We start from the raw sequence: 19,010 nt of genomic DNA on the forward strand, positions 1-19,010 counted from the left end.
CTCAAACCTCTCCTCGGGGACCCCAGCCGTTCCATGTATGTGATCTATTCCAGAGCTAGCACACATGATTCAACTTCTCAACTAATCATCAAGCCCTTGAATAGGTGAATCAGGTGAGCTAGTTCAGAGTTACAACAAAATTGTGAAATGTCTGGCGGTCCCAGAGGAGAGGTTTGAAAACCACTGTTTTAGAAGAACAAAAACATACATGCATACATAACACCCCATCCTAATATCATCCTACTGAACCCATATCATCCTACTGAACCCATATCATCCTACTGAACCCATATCATCCTACTGAACCCATCCTAGAAGCATCCTACTGAACCCATCCTAGTATCATCCTACTGAACCCATCCTAGTATCATCCTACTGAACCCATCCTAGTATCATCCTACTGAACCCATCCTAGTATCATCCTACTGAACCCATCCTAGTATCATCCACTGAACCCATATCATCCTACTGAACCCATATCATCCTACTGAACCCATATCATCCTACTGAACCCATCCTAGAAACATCCTACTGAACCCATCCTAGAAGCATCCTACTGAACCCATCCTAGTATCATCCTACTGAACCCATCCTAGTATCATCCTACTGAACCCATCCTAGTATCATCCTACTGAACCCATCCTAGTATCATCCTACTGAACCCATCCTAGTATCATCCACTGAACCCATATCATCCTACTGAACCCATATCATCCTACTGAACCCATCCTAGAAACATCCTACTGAACCCATCCTAGAAGCATCCTACTGAACCCATCCTAGTATCATCCTACTGAACCCATCCTAGTATCATCCACTGAACCCATATCATCCTACTGAACCCATATCATCCTACTGAACCATCTTAGTATCATCCTACTGAACCCATATCATCCTACTGAATCCATCCTAGTATCATCCTACTGAACCCATATCATCCTACTGAACCCATCCTAGTATCATCCTACTGAACCCATCCTAGTATCATCCTACTGAACCCATATCATCCTACTGAACCCATCCTAGTATCATCCTACTGAACCCATATCATTCTACTGAACCCATATCATTCTACTGAACCCATATCATCCTACTGAACCATCTTAGTATCATCCTACTGAACCCATATCATCCTACTGAACCCATCCTAGTATCATCATACTGAACCCATATCATCCTACTGAACCATCTTAGTATCATCCTACTGAACCCATATCATCCTACTGAACCATCTTAGTATCATCCTACTGAACCATCTTAGTATCATCCTACTGAACCCATATCCTACTGAACCCATATCATCCTACTGAACCCATCCTAGTATCATCCTACTGAACCCATATCATCCTACTGAACCCATATCATCCTACTGAACCCATATCATCCTACTGAACCATCTTAGTATCATCCTACTGAACCCATATCATCCTACTGAACCCATATCATCCTACTGAACCCATATCATCCTACTGAACCATCTTAGTATCATCCTACTGAACCCATATCATCCTACTGAACCCATATCATCCTACTGAACCCATCCTAGTATCATCCTACTGAACCCATATCATCCTACTGAACCCATCCTAGTATCATTCTACTGAACCCATATCATCATACTGAACCTATATCATCCTACTGAACCATCTTAGTATCATCCTACTGAACCCATATCATCCTACTGAACCCATATCATCCTACTGAACCCAGTATCATCCTACTGAACCCATATCATCCTACTGAACCCATATCATCCTACTGAACCCATCTCATCCTACTGAACCCATCTCATCCTACTGAACCCATCTCATCCTACTGAACCCATCCTAGTATCATCCTACTGAACCCATAAGTGAGGACCAAAGTTGGGGGATATATTTGTTCTTCTTCTTCACACACAGGTTGGCACTACTCACCGAACACCTGCACGTCGTACAGCACAGTAGCGGTGCTCTCTGATCCGATGCCATTGTCAGCGTGACACATGTACGTCCCTGAGTCGCCCTCGCCCGCCGCGTCAATCAGCAGGTTGCTGAGCAGGAAGCGCGTGTTGTTATGGAAACGCAGGTCCTGACCGTCCTTGGCCCATGTGACCTGCGGGGTGGGGATGCCGCTGGCCACACACTCCAGGACCAGACGCTGTCCCTTAGTGACCATGATGGTGCGAGACACTGGGGGGTAGATGATACGGGCCGCCTCCGACGTCGAACCTAGAGAGAGATGGAAGGAGGGAGCGAGGGGGGAACTGTGTTATGCAATGGATTGTTTTTCAATGAAGCGTCTCACTGGCCTTGTTATAATCTTAGAAACAAATCAAAATAGCTAATAAAATAACTCAATATGTCTGGGGGGGTTCTAAGATAACATATGGAATTGTTTTAAGATGGTCACACCAAGGATCATTCGAATTTTAAGACCCCTTAAGGTATCACATTTATTATTTATTTTTATTATTGGATGAAACATTTAATTTGGCATTACTGCTATTAGCCAAAAGAAACGCATTGATTAACAGATTCACTACATGGAACAACAGATAGTAAAAAAACGATCCCCTTATTTTAGGCACTAAACTATCCCTATACACACTTCCATCATATTTGTAAACAGGTACCGGGGACCTTCAGACAAATCTGAGGATTGTGGTCGTCCTACAGCAATGATCAAAATGACTTAGTCAATTAGAAATGTACAGAGGTAAGTGTGTGTGCTGTATCATGTTCATGATGAGTGTTTAGTCGTGGTCGGTCAGTGTTTGGTCATGATGAGTGTTTAGTCGTGGTCGGTCAGTGTTTGGTCATGATGAGTGTTTAGTCGTGGTCGGTCAGTGTTTGGTCATGATGAGTGTTTAGTCGTGGTCGGTCAGTGTTTGGTCATGATGAGTGTTTAGTCGTGGTCGGTCAGTGTTTGGTCATGAGTGTTTAGTCGTGGTCGGTCAGTGTTTGGTCATGATGAGTGTTTAGTCGTGGTCGGTCAGTGTTTGGTCATGATGAGTGTTTAGTCGTGGTCGGTCAGTGTTTGGTCATGATGAGTGTTTAGTCGTGGTCGGTCAGTGTTTGGTCATGATGAGTGTTTAGTCGTGGTCGGTCAGTGTTTGGTCATGATGAGTGTTTAGTCGTGGTCGGTCAGTGTTTGGTCATGATGAGTGTTTAGTCGTGGTCGGTCAGTGTTTGGTCATGATGACTCACGGCGTATGCGCAGGCGGTCAGTGGAGGTGGAAGTCTTGACCTCCTGTGTGACAGGGTTGTAGGCAGCACACTTGTAAGGCCCCTCGTCGTCCAGAGTGGCGTTGGCTATCTGCAGGTTCCCTGATGGCATGATCAGGTAGTTCCCTGTTGACACAGACAGACGGGGGGTGGCTTTAATCATTAAGGCTGGGTTGGCACTGGCCATTACAAGTGATCCGAGAGACAATTATGTGGTTGTTATTCTTGGGCATGGACATATATATAATATAAATAGTTTTAAAGTCCCAAATCAGTTTTTTGGGAAAAATAGGAACTTGAGTAACCTGAGCAGGCTTAAGCATTTAGCCTACAACAGTCTCTTTCAACAGCAGAGTGCACTATCAGCACCAGCCACATGGTGGAGCCCTGGAGTTTTACTGAGAGCCAGCCAGTGAACTCTCCTCAATGTGGTTATCATTTCCCTCTCTCTGATATGCCACGCAGCCCTACCTACAGCTCCTAGCCATCTATATACCAGCCACAGAGGAGTGGGCCTTTTTTCTCAAAGAACTCAATAAATAAATGGTTGCAAAACAAACAAGAGTATTCCCATGTTTCAACATTCCCCAGATAGCGCTGCCTTATCTGCAGTTTTATGATGGGCCAGATAGCAGGATAGATACAGCATTCCAGTAATTCATGGAAAGAGATAGTAAAAGAGCGAGAGAGAGAGAGAGAGAAATTACTAATGAGAAGGACAGAGAGAGAAAGAGAGAGGGATAGAATGCAAAATAGAGAGGTAGAGAGAATAGGCCTGTAACAGAATGATAGATCCATACCTTTGGAGGTCTCGAGCCACTCCTGTTTGACACTGTAGCGGACCTGGGCCTTGGGCTGGCTCTCAGGGAGGTGACACTGGATCACAGCCGTGTTCCCCTCATCCACCTCAATGTCCTGCTGGTTGTCTTGCTCAAAGTCTCGCAGCTCTGAGGTACACAGAGAGAGAGGAAGGAGGAGGTCAGGAAAGACATTAACACACACAGATACACATAAACATGGACCAAAACACTCCCGCCATTGAGCAGCTCTAGCCATGTCAGAGCACCACAGACCAACAGAAGCTCTCCTATAAACACAAATTGCGCAATATACACACACATTTGCTTCCTCAACCCAACCAGCCTGTGTAAGCTCTTCAGTCTGTAGTCCATAAATATGGAACAGTATGACAACACAAGAACTACAGAATGGAAAGTTGGGAACTAGTAAAAATTGGCATTCCAATTCAAGGCAATATTCCAAAACAGAATGACCAGTCCGGCGGTCAAATTGGGCTTTACCATTCTAGACCGTTTGATTAATTCTCTTTCAATGAATAGAGCAGTGTGTCAGAGCAGAGCAGAGGGCCGACTGTGGGACAGAGACTGAGGGCCTGCCTGGTTAGTGGTTGGTTACTGTGGGACAGAGACTGAGGGCCTGCCTGGTTAGTGGTTGGTTACTGTGGGACAGAGACTGAGGGCCTGCCTGGTTAGTGGTTGGTTACTGTGGGAAACTGGAGAGGGATTACTGGAGGGCCATGTGCTCCCACTCTGTCATGCAGACACACAGTCTGCACAGAACAGACACTGGGCTGACCCCTGACCCCCCTCCGAGGGGGCCGCAGGGGCTGGACCAGGGTTTAGAGGTGAGAGGTGGCCTGCTTCTAGAGTTTCAGGGAAAGAACAACCAGCTTGGATTGGGAGGAAATAGCATTGCTAGACTTTAGAACACTGAGTGGGGGAGTAGAGTGAAGGGCATTGAAGTTTTGGGGAGAGAGGAGGGGGGTGAGAGAGAGCGAGAGGGAGTAGAGAGAGAGAGGGGGAGTAGAGATAGAGGGGGGGAGTAGAGAGAGAGGGGGAGTAGAGAGAGCGAGAGGGAGTAGATAGAGGGGGGGAGTAGAGAGAGAGAGGGGGGAGTAGTGAGAGAGGGAGTAGAGAGAGGGGGAGTAAGAGAGAGGGGGAGGAGAGAGAGGGGGAGGGAGCAGAGAGAGAGAGAGGGAGTAGAGAGAGAGGGGGAGTAGTGAGAGAGAGGGGAGAAGAGAGGGGGGAGAAGAGAGAGGGGAGTAGAGAGAGAGGGGAGAGAGAGAGAGGGGAGAGAGAGAGAGGGGGAGTAGAGAGAGAGAGGGGGAGTAGAGAGAGAGGGGGGAGCAGAGAGAGAGAGGGGGAGAGAGAGAGAGGGGGAGGGAGCAGAGAGAGAGGGGGAGGGAGCAGAGAGAGAGGGGGAGGGAGCAGAGAGAGAGAGGGGGAGGGAGCAGAGAGAGAGGGGGAGGGAGCAGAGAGAGAGAGGGGGAGGAGCAGAGAGAGAGAGGGGGAGAGAGAGAGAGGGGGGAGCAGAGAGAGAGAGAGGGGAGCGGAGAGAGAGGGGAGCAGAGAGAGAGGGAGGGAGCAGAGAGAGAGGGGGAGGGAGCAGAGAGAGAGAGGGGAGGGAGCAGAGAGAGAGAGGGGGAGAGCAGAGAGAGAGGGGGAAGGAGCAGAGAGAGAGAGGGGAAGGAGCAGAGAGAGAGAGGGGAAGGGAGCAGAGAGAGAGAGGGGGAGAGAGCAGAGAGAGAGAGGGGGAGTAGAGAGAGCGAGCGGGGAGCAGAGAGAGTGAGGGTGTAGCAGAGAGCGAGGGGGAGTAGAGAGAGCGAGAGGGGTAGAGAGAGAGAGACAGACAAATGAGGTAGAGAAAGAACGTTTAAAAGGGAGTGAGAGAGATAAAGAGAGAACCCGAAAGAAGGAGGGGGGAAAGGGGGAACATTCAACATAACAAATGATCAGAGCTGTAGTGTATGCTAGAGGCAGGGAGTCCAGCAGTGAAATTAAACAAAAATACAACTCCCTAACCTAATTAAATGTCTACCACTCTCTGTTGATTTATTCTGTTTCACAAAGATGGCGGCACTCCATTATTTTCAGAGGTGCACGGCTGGTTGTTATTCTAGGACTGCTCGACTCTTTGGCAAAACAGACATAACCAAGGCACTCACACACAGTTAACTGACTAGACAACCAGATACTGTTATATACACTTCTAAGTATATGAACAGAGTTTAGTTAAGGCCACAGTTAAGGCATGTACTAACGCAATAGTGATTCACTATAGATGCTGAGCATACACCTTTACTGTGGGTGACAGACAGTGTGGGATGTTTTTTCATATCTGATCTATTCCCCGTGCAGGCAGTGTGGGCTGTCTGGGGAAGTGTTAATGGGAGAGGGGAGCTACAGGGGTTGGCCTTGACAGGTGCCCCCCCCCCCACCTCCATCCGACCCCCTTCCAACCCCTATTCCAAGAGAGATGAGAAACACAAGACATGTCATGCTGGGTAGTGTGTGTGTGTGTGTGTGTGTGTGTGTGCGTGTGTGTCTGGAAGAGACACTGTGTGATGCTCCATTTGCTAAATCAATCAGGCCCTGTTTTTACAGCTACTCCCCCCACCTCTCCCAAATTCCTCCAACTACACCTTAAACCCCCTCCTCCCCACACCTCTACCCTTGCATTCTTCCACTGAAAAGCCCCCTATGTGCCTCAGGTGAGTGGCTGAAAGAAAAAAAAGACAAAGAAAGAGAAACAGACAGAATGTGTAAGTGACAGAGTATAGGAATACCAGTAGAAATACTATATAGGAATACCAGTAGAACAACTATATAGGAATAACTGTAGAACAACTATATAGGAATACCAGTAGAAATACTATATAGGAATACCAGTAGAAATACTATATAGGAATACCAGTAGAAATACTATATAGGAATACCAGTAGAAATACTATATAGGAATACCAGTAGAAATACTATATAGGAATACCAGTAGAAATACTATATAGGAATAACTGTAGAACAACTATATAGGAATACCAGTAGAACTACTATATAGGAATAACGTGTGTTGTTGCGTGACCCTAAGGTGTGTTGGTGCTCAGTGTCAGAGAGAATGTGTGTGAGTGCAGTGACAGCACAGTCATTTGTTTGGGTTAAGTGTGTTTGTTTGGGTTAAGTGTGTTCACATGTATGTGTGTTTGTTTGGGTTAAGTGTGTTCACATGCATGTGTGTTTGGGTTAAGTGTGTTCACATGTATGTATGTTTGTTTGGGTTAAGTGTGTTCACATGCATGTGTGTCTGTTTGTATGGGATCCTGTTTGGGTGTGTTCATGTGTCTGTACTCCTCCTGTATATGTATGCAAGATTGTGTGTGTTCCCGCTTGCGCGTGCATGTGTACTGCTGTCCCTGTGTGAGTGGGATGCTGGTCTAGCAGGATTGATGGTATTTATAAAGCGGCGCTGGACTGCTCCAGGACCGCTTGGCAATGCCGGTTTAAATACTTTAAGACAGACTCTGCATACTTCATCTTTATGTACAGAGGTAGGGGGGCAGTAGGAACACTGTGTTACTGTTACAGACAGTTTATGTATGCATGTTTTTACCAATGTGTGTATTTGTGAGCAAGTACTTTACCGTGTGTGTGTGTGTGTGTGTGTGTGTGTGTGTGTGTAGATGTTTTATTTTATTTAACCTTGATTTAACTGAAAAATAAATAAAAGTAGGACAAAACACCACAACACTACATAAAGAGAGACCACAACACTACATATAGAGAGAGACCACAACACTACATAGAGAGAGACCACAACACTACATATAGAGAGACACCGCAACACTGCATATAGAGACACCACAACACTACAGAGAGACACCACAACAATACATATAGAGACACCACAACACTACATATAGAGACACCACAACACTACATAGAGAGACACCACAACACTACATAAAGAGACACTACAACACTACATAAAGAGACACTACAACACTACATAAAGAGACACCACAACGCTACATAAAGAGAGACACCGCAACACTACATATAGAGAGACACCGCAACACTACATATAGAGAGACACCGCAACACTGCATATAGAGAGACACCGCAACACTACAGAGAGACACCACAACAATACATATAGAGACACCACAACAATACATATAGAGACACCACAACACTACATAGAGAGAGACACCACAACACTACATAAAGAGACACTACAACACTACATAAAGAGACACTACAACACTACATAAAGAGACACCACAACACTACACATAGAGACACCACAACACTACACATAGAGAGACACCACAACACTACATATAGAGAGACACCACAACAATACATATAGAGAGACACCACAACACTACATATAGAGAGACACCACAACACTACATAAAGAGACACTACAACACTACATAGAGACACTACAACACTACATAAAGAGACACTACATAAAGAGAGAGACCACAACACTACATATAGAGAGACACCACAACACTACATAAAGAGAGACCTAAGACAACACAGCATGGCTGTGTGTTCTGGGGGCCTCTCCGTCTGTCTGTCTGTAAGCGGGCGGTTGGTTGTCTACAAAGGAATTCAAGCAGGGAGTTTTAAATAATGTGAAAACAGCTTGGTCCCAGTGGGAGAGAGCTCAGAAAGATTCTTCAGAATCAGACGGGGCAAACATCAGGAGGATAAGAGCTATGGACCGCAAGGATGGAGCCATGAGTTTTCCTTCCTACACATATGCGGTAATATACACACTCGAACAGTGCATACACACACACACTCGAACAGTGCATACACACACAGTGTGCACATACACAAAAAAAGACAGCGTCTGTCTGTCTGGCTCCACATTAACATATTTCGTTGTGACTCACACTATACACATTCATCAATGTTGCACGGAGGAAGTTTAAGCATGAAGTCCCACACACACAAATACATAGTCAAACACACAACTTAGCACATTCACACACACACACACACACACACACACACACTGAGACACACACACTGAGACACACACACTGAGACACACACACTGAGACACACACACTGAGACACACACACTGAGACACACACACTGAGACACACACACTGAGACACACACACTGAGACACACACACTGAGACACACACACTGAGACACACACTGAGACACACACTGAGACACACACTGAGACACACACTGAGACACACACTGAGACACACACTGAGACAGCAGGAATGAGAAAGACAAAAGAGAAAATAACAGAGGGAACGAGGGAAAGTGAGAAGTGAGTGACAGAAAGAGGGGGGAAAGAGAATGAGAGGATGAAGAGAGAGAGAATGTGAGTAGGGGTGAGTGAGGTCGAGAGGGGGAGACTGGAGACTGTGACATCATGTCTCATCTTGTGAGGGGATCCTGTCTCAACTGGCCTAAAAACACCTCCTGTTTCTCAACACAGCTCACACACACTCTAAAAACACTACACACACTAAAAACACTACACACACTCTAAAAACACTACACACACACACTCTAAAAACACTACACACACAGTCACACTCACAAAACACGACACCCACTTACAAAACACCAGAGACAACCTCACATCCTCACAAAACATCACACAAAGTTACAAACACAGGCCTAACACACACCCTCACACAACAAAGCATCTCCCTCTCTCTCTCTTATTGTTACCCTTTCTATATTCTTGTCAGTCTCTCAATCTCTCTCTCACACACACCATTATTTTCCCCCTCACAAAAAAGCAGCCCCCTCTCCAAATTACAGAGCCATAACTCACCAGTCAGAGGAATGTGGTGTGGTGGGGAGAGGGGAGGTGGGGAGCACTGAGGAATAAAAGACCTAGAGACTGTGTCCAAGATGTCCGACCTTTGTTTTCAACGTAATCTACACACGTTCGCATACGGCGATTCATGGACCGTCTATATCTGGGTTGCTTCCGGTTTACACGGCCCAACTTCACATGTGCAGCGACGACGTCATCACGTCATCCAAAAACATGGCAGACATTGGATTAATATAAAATGTTCATATCTTCGGCGGTGTCAGCAACAATTATTTGAATAATTCAATGGATGTTTTGTGCACAAAGGTGATGACTAAAGTGTCTTGTTAAGAATTTAAAAATCGGACTTCTCTATGTGGCCGTCTATGGAAATGGTCTTTCTGGGCCGGGCATCAGTTAAACTGCAGTACCAAAGCAAGACTGTAGGAGCAGTCGAAACCGTGCCTCTAGACCGGAACCCTGGCCCCTTGGTGGGGTGGTGGAGTCGTGGAGTCGTGGGGAGCTGGGGAGAAGAGTTGAGAGACAGGGAGGAGGCCCCATTCACAGCGACCCCAGGGTCCCCTTCCCTCCCCTGGCCTGGCCCCACCACCTGGCTTCAGGGTCGCATTACACTCCTCCATGCAGACCCCCTCTCAGTCCCCTCACAGACACTACCACTTTTCTACCATTATAGTACCACAACATTACACTACTACACACCACTAGATGACCAAGCACTACACTACACACCACTAGATGACCAAGCACTACACTACACACCACTAGATGACCAAGCACTACACTACACTACACTACACTAGATGACCAAGCACTACAATACACACCACTAGATGATCAAGCACTACACTACACACCACTAGATGACCAAGCACTACACTACACTAGATGACCAAGCACTACACTACACTAGATGACCAAGCACTACACTACACACACCACTAGATGACCAAGCACTACACTACACACACCACTAGATGACCAAGCACTACACTACACACACCACTAGATGACCAAGCACTACACTACACACCACTAGATGACCAAGCACTACACTACACACCACTAGATGACCAAGCACTACACTACACACCACTAGATGACCAAGCACTACACTACACACCACTAGATGACCAAGCACTACACTACACACACACCACTAGATGACCAAGCACTACACTACACACCACTAGATGACCAAGCACTACACTACACACCACTAGATGACCAAGCACTACACTACACACCACTAGATGACCAAGCACTACACACCACTAGATGACCAAGCACTACACTACACACCACTAGATGACCAAGCACTACACTACACACCACTAGATGACCAAGCACTACACTACACACCACTAGATGACCAAGCACTACACTACACACCACTAGATGACCAAGCACTACACTACACTACACTACACTAGATGACCAAGCACTACACTACACTACACTACACTAGATGACCAAGCACTACACTACACACCACTAGATGACCAAGCACTACACTACATTTACATTTTAGTCATTTAGCAGACGATCTTATCCAGAGCGACTTACAGTTAGTGAATACATTTTTTTTTTTTTATACTGGCCCCCCGTGGGAATCAAACCCACAACCCTGGCGTTGCAAACGCCATGCTCTATCAACTGAGCTACATCCCTGCCGGCCATTCCCTCCCCTACCCTGGACAACGCTGGGCCAATTGTGCGCCGCTACACACCACTAGATGACCAAGCACTACACTACACACCACTAGATGACCAAGCACTACACTACACACCACTAGATGACCAAGCACTACACTACACACACCACTAGATGACCAAGCACTACACTACACACCACTAGATGACCAAGCACTACACTACACACCACTAGATGACCAAGCACTACACTACACACCACTAGATGACCAAGCACTACACTACACACACCACTAGATGACCAAGCACTACACTACACACACCACTAGATGACCAAGCACTACACTACACTACACACACCACTAGATGACCAAGCACTACACTACACTACACACACCACTAGATGACCAAGCACTACACTACACTACACACACCACTAGATGACCAAGCACTACACTACACTACACACACCACTAGATGACCAAGCACTACACTACACTACACACACCACTAGATGACCAAGCACTACACTACACTACACACACCACTAGATGACCAAGCACTACACTACACTACACACACCACTAGATGACCAAGCACTACACTACACTACACACACCACTAGATGACCAAGCACTACACTACACACACCACTAGATGACCAAGCACTACACTACACACACCACTAGATGACCAAGCACTACACTACACACACCACTAGATGACCAAGCACTACACTACACACACCACTAGATGACCAAGCACTACACTACACACACCACTAGATGACCAAGCACTACACTACACACACCACTAGATGACCAAGCACTACACTACACACACCACTAGATGACCAAGCACTACACTACACACACCACTAGATGACCAAGCACTACACTACACACACCACTAGATGACCAAGCACTACACTACACTCCACTAGATGACCAAGCACTACACTACACACACCACTAGATGACCAAGCACTACACTACACACACCACTAGATGACCAAGTACTACACTACACACCACTAGATGACCAAGCACTACACTACACTACACTACACTAGATGACCAAGCACTACACTACACACCACTAGATGACCAAGCACTACACTACACACACCACTAGATGACCAAGTACTACACTACACACCACTAGATGACCAAGCACTACACTACACTACACTAGATGACCAAGCACTACACTACACACCACTAGATGACCAAGCACTACACTACACACCACTAGATGACCAAGCACTACACTACACACCACTAGATGACCAAGCACTACACTACACACCACTAGATGACCAAGCACTACACTACACTACACACCACTAGATGACCAAGCACTACACTACACACACCACTAGATGACCAAGCACTACACTACACACACCACTAGATGACCAAGCACTACACTACACACACCACTAGATGACCAAGCACTACACTACACAGCTACACACCATTATGAATCACTTCTCCATACTATGGAGTCAGATGACACTACATCCCCCTTCTCTGCCCTTACAAAGGGCCTGCTGGCTAACCTACAGTTACACACTTTGCAACACAATGTTCTTTCCTAAACAGTCTGTTTTATTATGACTGATAGTTTGTATGATACATTATATGCTCAGTGTGATAATTGAAATTGATGCTGTGTTTTTCCAAAAGGCCTAAAATGAAGAAGAAAGAAACATTTACAGAACACTACCAGACTCAAGTGTAATGTGTGTGTACCCATCCATGAACGGGTGTTGAAAATGTGTACAATTATTCACACAGTGGCGCAACCTAGGGATCAGATTATTGTTTATTCAATGTGTTATTGTTTATGTCGCTATTCAAATAAACCAGAAATGCATAAACAGCTACTCACTGGCAGCGGTGACGTTGGCGGGCACACTGGCCAGGCCCCCTGCTTTGGTGCTGGCCACACACTGGTACCTGCCCAGAGTGAGGTTGGTGAGGGCTGGGATGAGCAGCGTGCCAGGTTCCAGTACCACCCCCAGGTCCCCATCAGCCCCAGGAACCAGCTCGCGCCCGTTCAACCGCCAGCTGATGTTGGCCGAGGGGGGTCGGGCACTGCACCTCAGGGTCACGCTACCACCTAACTTCTGCACCACCGACAGAGGCTCCTCTGTGAACACTGGCACTTCATCTGGGAGAGGAGAGGGATGGGAGAGAGGAAGGGATGGATGGGAGAGAGGGAGGGATAGGAGAGAGAGAGGGAGGGATAGGAGAGAGAGAGGGAGGGATAGGAGAGAGAGAGGGAGGGATAGGAGAGAGAGAGGGAGGGATGGGAGAGAGAGGGAGGGATGGGAGAGAGAGGGAGGGATGGGAGAGAGAGGGAGGGATGGGAGAGAGGGAGGGATGGGAGAGAGAGGGAGGGATGAGAGAGAGGGAGGGATGGGAGAGAGAGGGAGGGATGGGAGAGAGAGGGAGGGATGGGAGAGAGAGGGAGGGATGGGAGAGAGAGGGAGGGATGGGAGAGAGGGAGGCATAGGAGAGAGGGAGGGATATGGGAGAGAGGGAGGGATAGGAGAGAGGGAGGGATGGGAGAGAGAGGGAGGGATGGGAGAGAGAGGGAGGATGGGAGAGAGAGGGAGGATGGGAGAGAGAGGGAGGGATGGGGAGAGAGAGGGAGGGATGGGAGAGAGAGGGAGGGATGGGAGAGAGAGGGAGGGATGGGAGAGAGAGGGAGGGATGGGAGAGAGGGAGGGATGGGAGAGAGAGGGAGGGATGGGAGAGAGAGGGAGGGATAGGAGAGAGGAAGGGATGGATGGGAGAGAGGGAGGGATAGGAGAGAGAGGGAGGGATAGGAGAGAGATGGAGAGAGAGGGAGTGTTAAGTCACACTGCCATACACATATTTAAGACACAAACAAACTGTGAAGATAGCTTATTCTCCTTCTACCTACATTGGATTGAATTCTTACTTCTGATTTGTGCAAAACAACTTGGCGTAAACCTCCCATCATTAATAAGACATTAATTGGGATAGATCCCTGTTGTCTCATACATGTTAGTATCTCTATGACAATTCCTGGTTCACTGTTGGGATGCTGTGACATGACCAGTGCTCTACTCACCAGTGGCACCATTTCCAGTGGCGCCGCCCTGTAGGCAGCACAGTAGCACTGCACCCAGAGCACACAGCACTCGTGCCCGTCGCTTTTTCATCCACGGAGTCCAGTCTAATGTTCCAGACATCTTCCATACACTACTCCCTGATAGAGAGAGAGAGAGAGAGAGAGGGTCAGATGTCATACAGATTCATGACACTCATAACAAACAATGTGAATCCACTCATTCCCCCACACACACACACGCACACACTTTGTCACTAAACCAACAACCACTAACTATGATACCACTGACAAATCCCATGGCAACGTCATAAACAAACCTCCACATACAGTTACATATACATGCACCACACACACAGCGGAAATGTACACACACACACATTGGAAAAACACTCAGACACATACAAACACCCCACTGAAAGGTAGAGACCAGGTGAGGGTCCTGCTCACAGCAGAGGCCCAGCCCTCAGAAACACAACTCCAGCCCAGACACAAACAAACCCTTTATTTTCCATCAGCCCCCATCCCTGTCCTCCCGCACCCATCAGCCTCTCCCTTCATCATTCTGTGACTCTCCCCCAATTCAGGTGTAACTGATACAGGTAGAGGTCCAGGGAGAGGTCCAGGACACAGGGCCTGTATTCACCACCCAGCACAAAGAACAACTGACTACAGGGAGGAGAGGAAGGGGGAAATACTAGTAGCGCAGAAGTGTGTGTGTCTGTCTGTGTATGAGCGCATATGGATATGAGAGTGTAGATTGTGTGTAAGGGAGAAATAAGGCAAGAGAGAAAAAAGAGCGAGGGGGTCCGGTAATGGTCAGGTTATTAACAGTTAATGCAGAGCGGGTAGCTTTTCTCTCTCCCTCGTGGCTCTCTGCCAAGTTTCCCAAATTCTTCCCTGTCAGGTTAAACTAACAACTTCCCGTCAGGATGAGGAGGGTGGTCCACACAGCTCCCAGAATTGGGGGGTATGGGGAGAACTCTCTCTCCCTCCAAGAGTAGCGCACTCACACGCAGGGGCAGAGCTGAACAGAGGAGAGAGAGTGGTTGGTGGGCACAGGGTTCTAAGCAAAAAATCAGCTATAGTTCTTCACTATTACTAAATGTTGGAACCTTTCTCATATACAAACCAACTCTTCCATTCTCGATACATCTCTTACCCTTCTCTCTCTACCCAGAAGCCCCTGGCCTTCTTTCCCTCCTCTCTTCCATCTAAATGGGCTGGATGGATCACAAGCTCTGTCTGGAACATACTGGAACATGTACTTTAACACCAAGTCTGGACACATCAAGAGCTTCCTACCAAACACACACACGCACACGCCGGGTCAAGACAACTAAAACTGGCTCTGGCTAACTAAGACTAAGATCATAACCAGATGGACATAGCTAGGCTACACAGTAACTGATGGATATAGCTAGGCTACACAGTAACTGATGGACATAGCTAGGCTACACAGTAACTGATGGACATAGCTAGGCTACACAGTAACTGATGGATATAGCTAGGCTACACAGTAACTGATGGACATAGCTAGGCTACACAGTAACTGATGGACATAGCTAGGCTACACAGTAACTGATGGATATAGCTAGGCTACACAGTAACTGATGGATATAGCTAGGCTACACAGTAACTGATGGACATAGCTAGGCTACACAGTAACTGATGGACATAGCTAGGCTACACAGTAACTGATGGACATAGCTAGGCTACACAGTAACTGATGGACATAGCTAGGCTACACAGTAACTGATGGACATAGCTAGGCTACACAGTAACTGATGGACATACAGTGAGGGAAAAAAGTATTTGATCCCCTGCTGATTTTGTACGTTTGCCCACTGACAAATAAATGATTAGTCTATAATTTTAATGGTAGGTTTATTTGAACAGTGAGAGACAGAATAACAACAACAAAAAAACAGAAAAACGCATGTCAAAAATGTTATAAATTGATTTGCATTTTAATGAGGGAAATAAGTATTTCACCCCCTCTCAGAAAGATTTCTGGCTCCCAGGTGTATTTTATACAGGTAACGAGCTGAGATTAGGAGCACACTCTTAAAGGGAGTGCTCCTAATCTCAGTTTGTTACCTGTATAAATGTCCACAGAAGCAATCAATCAATCAGATTCCAAACTCTCCACCATGGCCAAGACCAAAGAGCTCTCCAAGGATGTCAGGGACAAGATTGTAGACCTACACAAGGCTGGAATGGGCTACAAGACCATCACCAAGCAGCTTGGTGAGAAGGTGACAACAGTTGGTGCAATTATTCGCAAATGGAAGAAACACAAAATAACTGTCAATCCCCCTCGGCCTGGGGCTCCATGCAAGATCTCACCTCGTGGAGTTGCAATGATCATGAGAACAGTGAGGAATCAGCCCAGAACTACACGGGAGGATGTTGTCAATGATCTCAAGGCAGCTGGGACCATAGTCACCAAGAAAACAATTGGTAACACACTACGCCGTGAAGGACTGAAATCCTGCAGCGCCCGCAAGGTCCCCCTGCTCAAGAACACACATATACAGGGCCGTCTGAAGTTTGCCAATGAACATCTGAATGATTCAGAGGAGAACTGGGTGAAAGTGTTGTGGTCAGATGGATTTTTTTGTTGTTATTCTGTCTCTCACTGTTCAAATAAACCTACCATTAAAATTATAGACTGATCATGTCTTTGTCAGTGGGCAAACATACAAAATCAGCAGGGGATCAAATTCTTTTTTCCCTCACTGTAGCTAGGCTACACAGTAACTGATGGACATAGCTAGGCTACACAGTAACTGATGGATATAGCTAGGCTACACAGTAACTGATGGATATAGCTAGGCTACACAGTAACTGATGGACATAGCTAGGCTACACAGTAACTGATGGACATAGCTAGGCTACACAGTAACTGATGGACATAGCTAGGCTACACAGTAACTGATGGACATAGCTAGGCTACACAGTAACTGATGGACATAGCTAGGCTACACAGTAACTGGAAACAAATACAGTGTATACTAGCTATGGGATAAATAGTGAAGTGGGATAAATAGCAAAGTGGGACTAAAATAGTAGTGGTTCTAGGTACCACCAACCACTGTTACTACTAACCTAGAAGAGCCAGCACACGGCTAAGACTGTTGACTTCAGGAGAGAAGAGCAGCTGCCATGCGCGCGCGCACACACACACACACACACACACACACACACACACAGGACGGAAAGAGACACACCCGTCTCATCTAGTGAACCAACCACCTGTGGGTCCCAACGGGGGAGAGCTACGAATCCTCAAAAACACACAGACAAAATAGGAAGTAGAAAGACACACACAGCAACAACATGTCCACTACAGACTAACAAAACTAACACACACACACACACACACACACACACTACTGTTTCACATGCTTTATCATGGCTTTACAAACACTCTTCTTATTTCATGAGAACCTCTCCCACATCAAGCCTCCCTAAACGCAGCCTCCTCTCTGGCTCTGTCTCTTCTAGATCCATTAATCAGACTGGATTTGCTTAGCAGATACCCTGCCTCGTGATGACAAGCTGGCCTCAACACAACTTTTTCCATCCATCCATTCCAGCAGAGACAGCGAGAGAGAAAGTCTCACACACACAGAGCAGAGGGAGGTTGATGAAGACCAGAGACACACAGAGAGACAGCTCCTCTGATTAAGGACAGAGACACACAGAGTATTTTTCTCCACTCATACAGGAGTAATAAAGGCCTAGATCAAAAATGTTGTAGAATTACTATTTTATTTATTTAAAAAAATGTAATAAAATAAAATGCTTTATCAGGAGGTGCTGCAGCACCCTCAGCACCACTACTTCCTGTGGCTATGCTGCAGTAGTTTGTGTGTGTGTCTATACCCATGAGTTGTGAGTATGTGTGTGTGGTTGGGCTGGTCTATAATGTGTGTGTATCGGTATGCGTGTGTATGTGTACGACTGAGTATGGGCGTATGAGTATGTTGTTTGCTCTTGTATGAGATGGGGAGATGGCAAACAGTATGTATGAGTCTTGGATGTTGATGTATGTGGTTTAGTAGTATGACATGGTGAGAGGTATTAGGAGTAAGTTGATAAAGCCTCATTGTGACGCTGGTGCAGGCAGGGTTCCTTAGTTCCCCCCTATTGTCCCCCTGCCTCCCAGGATAAATTCATTTGACAAGCCTGCTAATTGGATGAAACAAGGCTGGAACCTCCTCCCTGAGCACTCACATTCCATCTGCTTTCTGGCATGGAGAGAGAGGACATAGGAGGGGTGGGAGAGAGGACATAGGAGGGGTGGGGGAGAGAGGGAGAGGAGAGGGGGGTAGGGTAGGCAACTCCTTCTGAGGAGCTGAACTGTTGAATATGTATCACCCCCCTCCTCCTCTATCCCGCTCTTTCTACCCACCATTTTTCGTC

General features: G+C 46.7%; 1 protein-coding gene across 1 annotated transcript in view; it reads right to left on the minus strand.

The window, feature by feature from the left end:
* The window catches only part of boc (BOC cell adhesion associated, oncogene regulated), a 45,304-nt gene that overhangs the window by 6,812 nt on the left and 19,482 nt on the right, over positions 1-19,010 (minus strand). The window contains exons 2-6 of the mRNA XM_041861740.2: positions 14,583-14,720; positions 13,371-13,652; positions 4,007-4,153; positions 3,189-3,332; positions 1,917-2,210 (exon numbers count right to left, since the gene is read on the minus strand). Coding sequence (XP_041717674.2) covers positions 1,917-2,210; positions 3,189-3,332; positions 4,007-4,153; positions 13,371-13,652; positions 14,583-14,703 — 988 coding nt within the window. The 5' untranslated portion in view covers positions 14,704-14,720. The remainder of the gene's footprint in view (positions 1-1,916; positions 2,211-3,188; positions 3,333-4,006; positions 4,154-13,370; positions 13,653-14,582; positions 14,721-19,010) is intronic.

Source organism: Coregonus clupeaformis, chromosome 34, assembly GCF_020615455.1.
Source record: "Coregonus clupeaformis isolate EN_2021a chromosome 34, ASM2061545v1, whole genome shotgun sequence".
Taxonomy (NCBI): Eukaryota; Metazoa; Chordata; class Actinopteri; order Salmoniformes; family Salmonidae; genus Coregonus; species Coregonus clupeaformis.